Genomic DNA, 13,103 nt, shown 5'->3' with positions numbered 1-13,103 from the left:
ACGCCCAGCCATGGGCAGGGACACCTTCCACTAGACCAGTTGCTCCCAGCCCCATCCAGCCTGGCCTTGAGCACTTCCAGGGATGGGGCAGCCACAGCTGCTCTGGGCAGCCTGTTCCAGGGTCTCACCACCCTCACAGTGAAGAATTTCTTCCTGATATCTAACCTAAATCTACCCTCTTTCAGTTTAAACCCATTCCCCCTTGTCCTATCGCCACGTGCCCTTGTGACAAGCCCCTCGCCAGCTTTCCTGTCAGCCCCTTTAGGTACCGGCAGGAGCTGTAAGGTCTCCCCAGAGCCTTCACTTCTCCAGGCTGAACAACCCCAGCTCTCTCAGCCCCTCATCCCAGGAGAGGTGCTCCAGCCCTCTGCCCATCTTCGTGGCCTCCTCTGGACTCGCTCCAGCAGGTCCATGTCCTTCTTAACGCTGGGGGCCCCAGAGCTGAACGCAGCACTGGGGGGGGGGGGGGGATGTCTCACAAGAGCAGAGCAGAGGGGGAGAATCGCCTCGCTCGACCTGCTGGTCACACTTCTTCTGGTGCAGCCCAGGACACGGCTGGTTTTCTGGGCTGCAAACAGCCATTGCTGGCTCATATTCAGTTTTTTACTGACCAGCACCCCCAAGTCCTCCTCCACAGGGCTGCTCTCAATCCGCTCTCTGCTCAGCCTGTGTTGCTGCTGGGGACTGCCCCATCCCACATACAAGATCTTGCACTTGGCCTTGCTGAACTTCACGAGGTTTGCTCGGCCCCACCATCCAAGCCTCTCCAGGTCCCTCTGCACGTCCTTCCCTCCAGCACATCAACCACACTACACAGCTCACTGTCACTGGCAAACTTGCCAAGGGTGCACTTGATCCCACTGTCCACGTCACTGACAAAGATGCTGAACAGCACTGGTCCCAGCACAGACTCCATAGGAACGCCACTCAGCACTGGTCACACCAGCACAATCACTGGCCCCGAGCGAGGGAGCCAGGCTGGAGCGCAGGATACGCTGGTCACGCCTCCCCTTCCTCGGGACGAATGGATCTGTGGCACGGCGTTCGCAGGGCATTAGCAGAAAGGCCCGGCTGCTGCGTGGGAAGCGTGCCACAGCAAGGGCAACTTTCCCCATGCCAGACAGGCAAGAGCCTGGCTCTGGGCGAGATACAGGCACGCAGCCAGGGTCTGCCTCGCACGCACAGCCCGCTCCCAAGGGTGGCATCGCTCACCAGCTGAGGAGGAAAAGCAGCACCACTTCCCTGCTGGGTCCCAGGCTGCCTCTCTCCAACTCCTCTGCACTTCCCAGCGCAGATGCCAGTGTGGGTGCACGCATGTTCATGCCATCCCCAGCAGCGAGACATGGGGGAACAAGGCAGTTGGGGAAGTCTGGCAAAAAGAAACCCTCCTGCCCCAGGCAAGCCTGTTCCTCTCTTGCTTGGCTCTGGGATAACTCTATAAACATATATATATTTATATAACAGGTGAGTCTTTCAAAGCCCACAGAAGTAGACTATGAAGATGCTGTTTCCCAGCCCCAAGGATGCTCCTTCCCAGCCTGAAGCTGTATGACCCCACTCCCCACCAGTTCCATCCAAAGAGAAAATTCTGTTGGGACATGGGACAGGAGAGATCAGCTCCAAAGACTACAGCATATTTATTATTTGAGTCATTAGAAGACAAATTCTCTGGAAAGCACTGCTGCTCCCTATTCCCCTCCAGGTGTCGGACCCAACAGGTGGGGACCGGCTCTGAGGGGTGGTGATTTCCCCCCCAGGGCCGATCCCAACCCAGAGGCAGGAGCCCCGCAAAGCCCTGCTCCGTGCTGCATTAACAGCTCTACAGCTTCCCGCAGCAGCCAGGCACGTTTCAACGTCCACTGAAGGATTTTAAGTTAATTTAACCATGTTAATACGTTATGTGGTTTCTGTCATCTCAATTACCTTAAAAAGCTCAGGCACAGATCTCAGGGGGAATGCAGGGAGGAGGAAAAAAACTACGATTTAAAAATTACTTGGGGGGAATCTTGGGCATGATCCCAAAGCAGAGTCTCTGCAGATCGGGTTGGGGGGAAGAGAGAAAACAACCCTCACAGGATTTCAAAACAAACAAACCAAAAAAGCAGTCAGAGACAGTAACTGCTTTAATCAAATACTAGCCAGGAAGGCTCAGCAGAGCAGATCTTGCCAGTCACCAGCTGGCGTAGGGGGAACCAGCCTTTTGGCATTGGTATCCTCACCCAGAGCCCAGCAAGGGAAAGGGCTGCCTGCAGAGGAGCCGGGATGATAAATGACAGCAGTTGAGCATTGCAGGGGCATTTCACCGCTTCAGAGGTTGCTGCTATAACAATCTTCTCTGACTCAGCAGCTGAAAGGGACGCTGGGAAGGAAGCACCATAAAAAAAAAAAAAAAAGTCATGCATTATTAATATGGACTCTGGCAGCAAGACATGAGTTGGAAAAACACTGAGGGGGAAAAAAATATGACTGCAGAATAAGAGCGAACTGCATGTGTGGAATCATTTCACACTCCTGCGGGAGCTGCTGCGCTCGTGGGGCTGCTGCGGCTGGGGGCCACCCCATGCACCTCCCGAGGGTCCCCAGCTCCAAGGGAACACCATGTTTGCCGACAGGACCTTAATATCCAGTTTTCTCCCCCAAAGCAGGTTGCTGCAACCCTAGCGCAGAACATGCCACACGCCTTGGGCATGGCCCACACTAGTTTCAAGCTAGGACAGCCCTGGGCTTTCCTGCTGTGTAAGACAGCCATTTTAGCAGGTTTATTTAGCTGTGGTCGGTGCATCACTTGCAGACTCCCAGCAGCTTCCCCTCGTTGCTTTGCACCCCAAGCAGCCCCCCAGCAGAGCCCTGGCCACGCTGCCGGGTGTTTTAGCAAGAGCAGCCATTGCGCAACGTGCCCAAGGCTCCCACGCCACGGCCACATGCCACACAGGGACATGAAAGGCAGGAAACAGGACTGAAACCCTTTCCTTTTCCTGCCAGGTCAGTGAGGGAGAGGGAAAAAAAAAAAATCAGTTAGGACTTGACTACCTGGTGCACTGCAGTGTTTGCTTTCCTCTTCTACTCTGTATGCTTTGTACACATATTTTTTTTCCAGAGGCACTTCATAAACATTGGCATTCGCATAGCAGTCTTCACCACTTCCCATCCAAAATCCTTGCTCAAGACATAGCCTCTCCCAACCTGCTGCTGAGGGGAGACACCATAAATTAAGAGTACAGGCTCCCCCATCACAGACATGACACAGACCTCCACCAGCTTGTCCTCGTTGTTGCAGCGTAACCCTCTGATCCCTGCACAGGAGCCTTTTGGCAGCATATCAGCATATTTATAAAGTTTCAGCACAGCTTGGTCCCTGGCCTCTCCAAAGCAAGGAAGGTAGCTAACAGTGCCAGGATTCAAGACGTTCCTTTGATCATCTGTACGACAATAGCATTCAAGTAAAACCGATCAATTACTTTGCCATAAAATTCCCTAGATATGCAAGCAAACACTGGCTGAAGACTGCTTATACCATAGGCCAACCTGCAGCTGTGTGATGGGTTTTTTTGCCTGTATTTGCTTACTTCCATTACGTGTGCCGTGGCATCCTCCATGCAGAAATACCTCCGAACATTTACCTGGCAGGTTAGAAAGGCACACGGAGGGAAGAGCTTTGCAGGCGCCATCTCACACGCAGCCCTCTCGCAGCAGGCTGGGAGCACACAGCCCAAGCAAGCACCGTGCAGACATGTGCCTGCTCACCGGGGCAGGAAAACAGCGGCTTTCTAACAACCGGCTCTCACCAAGCAGGGAAACCAAGACACAAACTGGAGGGAAAAAAAAATACCCATAGTGCTATTTGAACCCAAATCCCCTGCAAGCAGCCTCTCCCTTGCAGCAAGAGCTGGGGGGGAAGGGATGGGTACCCAGGTTGGGGTCCCCTCTGCTGCAAGGGGGGCTGGCCAGCACCCTGCCAGCGTCTTCAGAGGGGCCCCAGGGCAAGACCCATGCACAGGGCAAGGACGCTGGAGGCACTTGCCTCAGCCCAGCCATGCCACACACAACCACAGGTTTGCAAAGGAAAGAGCCCATTGGTTTTGCACCTCAAAACCAAAAACCTACAAAAATGAGCTTTAGGAAGTCACAAACAACATGGCCACAGACTTTCCGCTAAAGCCCAGCCCAAGCAAGCACTAACCCCCTTGCCTCCTCCATGTAGCCAGGAGGGACGAACAAGCTGAGCTTCTTGTACCCCTGAAGTAGTATTTACATGCCTTGGAAAAACAAAGTGTCAAATAAGGTGTACTAAAGCTTGCGGCTTTATACAACACACCCACAGGTCACTACAGAGCACATGGGATTCCCCAAACCTGCCTGCCCCCCAGGCACAACAGCCTGTTCCTCTTTAGGTTTGAGCACAACCTGCAAGCCCCAGAAAATTCCTTCTGTAACAGAAAAAGGGCTCCGCTGCCCTGCCAGTCACCAGGATGGGGGTTACACATGCTGTCCCTCCATCACCCCTGGGACCTTTCCAAGTAGCAGATGAGGATGGCCAAGAACAGTTTTCCTGCCAGGCACTGATATCACCCCTCAGCTTTGTGGTCTACCTTTCCTTTCAAAATAAGAGCAGCTCCAAAAAGCCCTGGCATTTTTAATGTTCTCAAAAACACACCCACAAACAACTCTCAAAATTTTCTGATTTGGGGTTTTTTCTTTGCATTTCAGCAGCACAGTCCACTATACATTTTCTGCTCCATCTCTCAAAACAGGACTAATACCCACAGTATTTACAGCAAGTGCTAGAAAACCTTCAAACACACATTAACCACCCTAACACACCAGCATTCAAAATGCTGTCAGACAAAACCACAGCCAGAACAACAGTCAAAATGCAAATGCAAAGAAAAAGCTAGTATGAAAATCAACTTTACTAAACTAACCCAGCAAAGGTTTTGTCAAAGTAAATGCATTCTATTGTAACAATGATGCTTGAAAAATAAAGCTGTTCAAGGAAAGATTTTCTCACTCTGTATAGCTACATATCAGTTTCTCTTCCAGACTATTCATCCCTTGATGCTGCCACAGGGAGAGCTGAGGGCTCTGCAGTCCTACCCAGCCAGCAGCACAGCAGCCCCAGCCAGCACCACTGCTTGAGGGTCACCAGTGCCAGCCCTGTGATATTCCCCAGAAGTTCAAATAAAATTAAGCATTTTAAGACTCCATGCACTGCTTGGATATTAAAATCCACTAACAGTAACAGCATTCAAATAGGAACAAGTGCAAACATACAGCTCCCCACATTGCTCATCTCCATTCCCTGCAGTCGTCCCCTGGGTGTTCCACTGTACCCTGCAGAGCAGATGCTGCCGAGTTAATACAATTAATGAGTCCACCTGGAAAAGTCAGCCGATCAGCTCAGGAAACAAACCAGCAGTGTCGGAGCCCTTATCTCCCCCCAAGCCAGCAGCCAGCTGAAGTGGCTGAGTACCCGGTGAAGCCCCAGCCTTCCATGGCCTCCCAAGCCCATGCAGATCAGGTCTCTTGGAAGCCTGGGCTGACAGCACTAATGGCTTTCCTTTAAGGTTTGGTCTGTGGCAGAACATCAAGTTTCGAAGCATTTAATTTGCAGGAATGAACCAGTACCTGTAAGGTTTTGTGACTGCTGAGCAGCTTCCAGAAGCCAGGCCTTCCAGAGGTAGGCAGATGAGACAAATTCTTCACATCCTCCCTGCAGTTGCAACACCCTGTGAGCCACCAGCAAGATAACCCAAACCAGATGTGCCTGACAGACAACACAGGTGCTTACAGGCAAAGAAAGTCCAGTAATTCACCTGCCCTCACATAAATCTTGTAATTTGTTAGCCTTGATCAAAAGGTGGTCTCCAGCCAATGCTCTGCACCACCAGCACTTTGGATGCATTAGCACAGGAGCAGCAATGTGCAAGCAGGGCCTCAGTTGCTCTCCTGCCTGCATCTGCCTCTGAGGAGGCTCAGTGCTGGAAAAAAGTGGTGCTACCAAAGGAGCAGCCCACAGCCACCACCAGTCTCCTTCCATGCACAGCACAGGAGATCCTGAGCTCAAGTTACTGCATCTAGGAGCACCTGAGGATTTCTTACTACCCCCAGTCACTGCTGGATCCGATGACTGCAAAAACCTCAGTAGGATATGCTGAGGAACTGGGCTGTTCCTTACTTTGGTTGTGAAATGCTGCTTGGCAGATCTTTCAGGCAGAGAGGGTGGAGGAGGGCAGCACTGTTGGTGTTTCAGTGAGGTACCATACTCCCTTACACTGCTGAGGGAAGGCTCAGAAGATAAGAGCCAGGGCTACCGCCGCACAAACCTCGCGTCATTATTCCATGCTGCACCTTCACCTTCTGTCCCAGCTCAGGCAGTGCCCAGCCACGTGGCAAGCCCAGAAGGACACCTGCACCCAGCCTCTGCCCAGCCGAGCCAAGGCCACCACAGCGCACCAGTGTTTCTCTGATGAGCTGGGTACCAGCAACCCCTGCCCCCTCGCTCAGGACTCTGCACTGCCAGCCCCCTTCTGCCTTTCTCTCCACCGGCCGCTCAGTCTAACCGTGCTAGTCCTGATGGCATCCCCACGAGAGGTGCACAGAAGGTACAGCAGCAGGTACCCATTCCCCCATATGACCTCCCCACTCCCCTCGCCCAGACTTGGTGTCGGTCTCTTCCCCCAAGTAAAAAGCAGCAAGACAAGAGGAAATGGCCTCAGGTTGTGCCAAGGAGGTTTACACTGGATATTAGGAAAAATTTCTTCACTGAAAGGGCTATCAAGCATTGAAACAGGCTGCCCAGGGAGCAGTGGAGTCACCATCCCTGGAGGTACTCAAAAAACACATAGATGTGGCACTTAGGGACACGGTTTAGTGATGGACTTGGCAGTGCTGGGTTAACAGTTGGACTCAATGATCTTAAAAGTTTTTTTTCCAATCTAAACAATTCTGTCATTCGAGGGCTCACCAGCCCCAGCTCTGTGTCCCCACCGTGCCATCTCCTCTCCTGGGACCACGGCCACTACTTTTCCTCTGTTCCTTGACACCAAGGGCAACTCACCCACTCCTCACAGTGCCATGGTCCCCTCAATCTGGGGCAAACTGGCAGCAGCAAAATCTTTTGGCATTTTCACCCGTGGATCTTCTCTGTGCTAAAATTTGTCAGGCTGATGCATTAAACCACCAAACTGGATCAGCCACATCCAGCCATATAATGTTCTTGAAAGGGACCAAAGCCACAAGCAAGCTGTACAAAGGAAGCTTCTGGTCTGCACAGTACTGCTCTGCTGTCTACCCAAACACAGCGTGAAGCAATATCATTTCAAAGCACTCCTGACTATCAAAATCAAGTTCTTGTGCCATAAAGGTAATCCAGGGATAACGCTGCTACTTCGTGTCCCGTACGACTAATGGGGAGCAATTCCAAATAAGCTTTGGGGAAGTAAAGCCAGAGCGAATTACAGCTGTCTCACAAAGGTAATAGTCTCTCACCCAATAATTTCTCAGCATTATTTTCCTGCATCAGATTCAATCAAATAAGACTCCAGTGCAAACTCAAGTTTTAAAAAAATTTAAAAATAATAATTAAAAAAAAAAAAGACTCCAGTGTCTGGAGGGACAAGGGAAAAGCCAAGGACAGCTACCCAAGCACCGAGGAAAGTCCCTGACCTCGCTGCTCCCAGCCACGCAGCAACCACCCTCTCTGCGAGGGCCAAGTCCAAGGCCTGAGAAATTCGTACTGTTGTAGCGAGTTATCAAGATGAAACAGCAGCTTGCAGTGCACGCAGCTTGTCAAAGCATTACTGTTCCAGCTGCACGAAGGAATTCCCCTGATTTCCTAGGCCCTATTAAAAGAGCACAAAAGCTGACATTTTTAGGAAAGCTGGATGAACCACCACACCAGAACAACTCTGGCAAGCCCACTTCTTCACATTCCTTCTGGAGAAGCGAGAAGCACGCAGGGTGGCTGTCCCAGGAGGGCAAAAGCCTCAACGCCAGCAACGAGCGCTGCAAAAAAAACCTGCTGAGGTGCCTGCTGGACCCCAGAGTGAGCCAAAACAGTTCACCCAGCGCCAAGCTCTGCTTATTCCAGAGACAAGGCCAGTGCAACTTCTTGTAATTAAAACAGTCTGCCTCACAGCTCTTTACCCTGCTGCTGCCACTCACAAGACTTCAGAGCAAGGAAAAGCAAGCTCCCCACCCATACAGCATCGCCTCATACCTGCTGCCTGGTGAGGCTTCTCTAGGAGGAGCGGGGACCCATGCAGATAGGAGAGCATCTCCTGGAGCCTCCAGCCGCTTCATCTCCACCAGCCCCGGCATGCCTCAGCCCCAGCTCGCTGCGGAGCAGAACAATTGGCAGTCTCATCCAGCGCACAATGGCCACGATGAGACAGACCCACATAATCACCCCAGCCACAGCAGGGACAAAAGCAAGTGAGCGCCAGGGAATAGCATCGAATAAAAGGGCAGCCTTCTGTATTTGTGCCATCAGCTGGGTCCCTGGTAATTTACTTTCTGAGGTGGCTGTGGGAGCACGGGGATGTAAGTTCTCAGGGTGATGCGTGGGGAGGACACCCAGACATGGGATGCGAGTGCAGGGAAAGAGGCAGCACTGGGTGTTCACATTTGATCCCTCTGCACAAACCTGATGCCACAAGAAAATCTCAGTTCCACGGGAGGAAACCTCAGTGAAGAACAGAAATAAGGAGCTACCCCAGTCATCACAAACCCAGGCACAATACAGACATAAGCCCCAAGAGCTCTGGACTCTCTGGGTACCAAGTGTGGTGATTTGCTGACAGTAAACACGAATTTCTTCCTGCTTTTCCGTCTCAAGCAGACGGAGGGCACGCTGGCATTACCTGGGCTGCAGGGAGCCAAGCACAACAGCCAGCCGGGCAACAGGCCAGCGCTGGGGTAGGCAACCCAGAGCCCAGGCTGGCCTCGCCTTTCCCACCTCCAAAGGGCACCAGGAGCAGTTTTCCAGCCGACAAGAGAGCCGGCAAGCACGCCAGCTCCACGCCAATGCGCTGAGACAGCACCCAGAAGTGCAACTGTCCCAGTTTTCTCCTGGCACTGGCGCACAACTGCTCAAACACAACAAGCCTTAACAATGCTGATGAGTTTTTGCCCCCTCAAATGAGGGGCTCAGGGACAGGCTTGGCCCAGCTCTGCCCTCTGCCACAGTGACAGCACATCCTACTGCAGGGATGCCTAGACCCTAACTCCCCTCGCAGGGCCGTCCCCCACGCCATGGGGCTGACACTGTCCAGACACGGCAGGCTGGCTCCAGCCCTGGCAGCACCAGCTGCTGATCCCCACAAGCAGGGGTCTGCTGTAACAGACCCTCCCCAGCAGCCTGTGGCACCACACAGATGAAAGCCCTTCCAGGCCCAGGCTCCAGCAGGTTCAAGCTCACTTGCAGCATCATGTCATGTTTATTTGGACTTTTTCCTTTTTAACTGATGTATGATCAAGTAATGGATTCATCACTCCTCTGCCTGTGCTTTAGCTGATGAGCTGCAAATCCTTCTTCAGCCGCTTCTCCAGCATGTCCTGCAACAGACAGTTTTAGGACAGAAGCTTCTCCAGGCCCTTCAGTGGCTGGAGAAAACCAGCCCAGCCCTACCCCACCACACCAAGGTGGCGGCAGGCAGGCCAAAGGCCTCCAGAACACCCTGCTGACAACATCTCTCCGTCACATGCCATACAGTTTATTAAAGTCCCCAGCTCTGCTCATGTCCTCTCATTTCCTTTTCTTCCAAGCTTCTCCTCACCACTCTGGCCTGAACACAAACTCTCTTCAAGCACTGGGAGGACAAGCCCAGCCACCCCAGGAATACTGGGGCTGGGTTTTCATGAGTGAACACTTTCGGCTGAAAGAGGGAGAGAAAAAAAAAAACCAAACCAGGAAGCAGATCTTCTGTCACCTGATGGGGAGATGACTCAGAACACCACTGAAATCCATGGGTGGGTGGGGAAAGGGACCACCTTCACCTCCCTGCCTCTTCTTCCAGCATCAGAGATAGTGATAACACTGGGTGGGACATGACCACACTATCCAAGGTCCACTTAGGAAAAGGCCTCTGGGCCCAAAGCTGGTTTTAAACAGCTTTTTATACCCTACAGCATCTCCAGCACCTCTAGAACTGGCAACCATGCAGAAGAGGCACAAAATGAATTAGACAACTCTAAAAAAGGAACAAAACCACCCTTATAAGAGAAGTTTCCTTCTTAAACTGTACTATTTCTAAAAAGCTATTCCCTCTGGGCCCAGGGAAGTCTGTCAACACCCACACCACAGCTCTTGGAGAAGGCATCCCTTGGGCCTGCCCCACAAAGGGCTGCGGGATGCATCTGATACAACTGCCGGCCCCACAGCAGCGCAAGAACAGGACAAGTCCAGCTGTGTTTACAGAGGGAGCAAGCAGCAGCTGCACCACCCACAGCACCATGTCCTCCAACACATGCAGGAGAGCAGCTCAGCAGCTCCGAGGCCAGCCTGCAGGACAGTGGCCAGGAGCTCGGTGGCCTGCCTGTGGGGACAGCAAAGCCCTGGGCCACCACAGGGATGCCCAGCCTCACCCAGGCTCTGCCCAGACATGAGCCCCATGAGCAGGTCTTCGCACACCAGCCAGCCCCTACCCAGCCCCAGGAAAGGCTCCCAAAGCCCACTGGCAGCCATGGGACACCATCCGTTAATAAAAACCCACAGAAGTCACCTTGGAAATCACACAAAGGTCTCCATGGGATGTCCAAGCTAGGAATGGCATGAGCAATACCAATGACATTTCAAGGAGAAACTCCCATCCGCAAGATTTCTTTTGAAAGGGTTGTTTTCATAGAAATAAATTGTTGCCAAAGTTTGGTTGAAGGCCAAACCGCGAGCCTTGGCTCCTCACAGAAACAAGACACACCATATCAAGACAACAGCTGCTTTCTGAGGAACGAGTCTTCCCGTATCTCAGGGGAGATGGGCACGCAGCCCCGCTGGCCCCGCCGCCAGGCACTGGCCATTTTGATACCGGGGCCCCCGCGAAGCACGCTGAGGAAAAGACGATAGGAAGGAGCGCGCGCTCCTTCCGAAACACACACTTCCCATCTTCCCACTTGACAAAAAGATTAGGATTTCCGCCAGAGAGCGAGTTTAGACCACAAGCACTTGGACAACGCTCCACTTCTTCAAAACAAACTCGCAGGCAGGAGGCAGGCAGGAGGCTGCCAGGCTCGCTGCCCCCCGCCCGGCTCCGGCAGCGCCACGGCCCGGGGAAGCCCGCGGGGAGCGCGGCCGGCACCTCCCGTCACCCTTCCGTGTGCCCACCCTGAGAGGCACGAGCGGGCGCCCCCCCGGGGGGAGCCCCCCACCCCCGGGCTCCCCCAGCCCCGCAGCGGGGCGAGGACGCGCTGCCGCGCCGAGCCCCGGGGCACCGCGGAGCCGCAGCCGGGGCCGCCGGGCCCGGGCCGTCCCTCTCGGGGCAGCGGCCGCCGGGGATGCCGCCCCCCCCTCCGCGGATTACTCAGCGTTTCCAGTGGGAGACGGCGTGCCCCCTCCCCGCGCCCCGGGCCTCGGCCCGCCGCTTACCGATGCCCGGCGCCACATAGACGAAGTAGAGGAAGGAGGAAGAGAGCGAGAAGAGGAAGAGCGCGGCCAGCAGCGAGCGCCGGGGCAGCAGCCGCCAGGCACAGCGGGGGCCGCGGTGCCACCGCATGGCCGATGCGGCGCCGCCGCCGCCCTGCTGCTGCCGCCGCCCTGCTACCGCCGCCGCCGCTCACATGCGCCGAGGCCCGGCGGGAGGCGCCGCGCCTGGGCCGCTCCGAGCCGCCGCCCGCGCCCAGCGCCGCCGCATGAATGAGCCGCGGCGGGGCGGGGCGGGGCGGGGCGGGGCGGGAGGCGCGGGGCGGGGCGGGGCGCCCGGGGACCGGCAGCAAACTCCCGCCGCCGCCGCCGCTGCAGCGCCGGGGGATCCGCGGCAGAGACCGCCCCCCCGGCCCCCCGCGGCTGCCGGGCACCCTGCGGCCCCGCTGTGGTCCTGGGGACACCCGGCCACGGACCTGGGCACCCCTGGTGGTCCCGCGACACCGGGCAGCGCCCCAGGGACACCTGGTCATGGACCTGGGCACCCCTGGTGGCCCCAGGACGCCTGGCTGTGGACCCTGGGGCCCCGGGCAGTGACCCAAGGACACCTGGTCATGGACCTGGGCACCCCTGATGGCCCTGGGGCACCTAGCTGTGGACCCCAGGACCACGGGCGGTGACCCAGGGACACCTGACCACAGATGTGGGCACGACTGATGGCCCCAGGACACCAGACAGTGAACCAACAACACCTTATGATGGACTGGGCACATCTTGATGGCCCTGGGACTCTGGGCAGTGACTCAGGGACACCCAGCTATCGACCTGGGCACCCCTGACGGCCCCACGACACCTGGCCGTGGACCCCAGGACACCCGGCAGTGACCCAGGGACACCTGACCACAGATCTGGGCAAAACTGATGGCCCTGGGGCACCAGGCAGTGGCCTCAACATGCTCAGCCATGGTCCTGGGACACATGCAGATGGTCTTGACATACCCAGCAATGGTCCTGGGACACCCAGCAATGACATTAGGACACCCAGCCATGGTCCTGGGGTACCACTGATGGCCCTGGGACACCCAGCAATAGCCCCTGAGCCTCAGCAATGGCCCTGGGACACCCTGCAATGAATCTGAGACACTCAGCAATGGTCCAGGGACATTCATCCATATGCCTGGAACACCCAGCAATGGCCCCAAGACACTTGACAATGGCTCAGGGCACCCAGCCATGGTCCTGGGACACCTGGTAATGAACCTGAGACACCCAGCCGCAGGAGAGCAAGGACACTCAGCCCACCAGGCAGCAGGGGTCTGTTCGGATGAGTGCTGTGTGCCCCCCAGACACTGCGCAGGAGGCGCAGCCTGGGAGGAGGTGATGGGCACAGATGGGCAGAAGTGAAGATGGGGCGAAGCCATCACGGTCAGTGCAATGATCAGCACCAGCAGCAATCAGCAGCCCCATTGGTTAAAGAGTAATTAAGCAGTTTTGCACATGTTTCTGGGCAGTTCCTCTGTTGTGTGTA

The 13,103-nt window shown here is 55.1% G+C and overlaps 1 protein-coding gene across 1 annotated transcript in view; it reads right to left on the bottom strand.

Moving 5' to 3' along the window:
- Positions 1 to 11,775, bottom strand: part of B4GALT5 (beta-1,4-galactosyltransferase 5) — a 40,215-nt gene extending 28,440 nt beyond the window's left edge. The window contains exon 1 of the mRNA XM_040608639.1: positions 11,582 to 11,775. Within this exon, the coding sequence (XP_040464573.1) occupies positions 11,582 to 11,708 (127 nt within the window). The 5' untranslated portion in view covers positions 11,709 to 11,775. The remainder of the gene's footprint in view (positions 1 to 11,581) is intronic.
- Positions 11,776 to 13,103: the final 1,328 nt, after the last annotated feature.

Source organism: Falco naumanni, chromosome 10, assembly GCF_017639655.2.
Source record: "Falco naumanni isolate bFalNau1 chromosome 10, bFalNau1.pat, whole genome shotgun sequence".
Taxonomy (NCBI): Eukaryota; Metazoa; Chordata; class Aves; order Falconiformes; family Falconidae; genus Falco; species Falco naumanni.
Note: the sequence above shows the minus strand (reverse complement) of the source record. Positions and strands in the feature narration are given on the sequence as shown.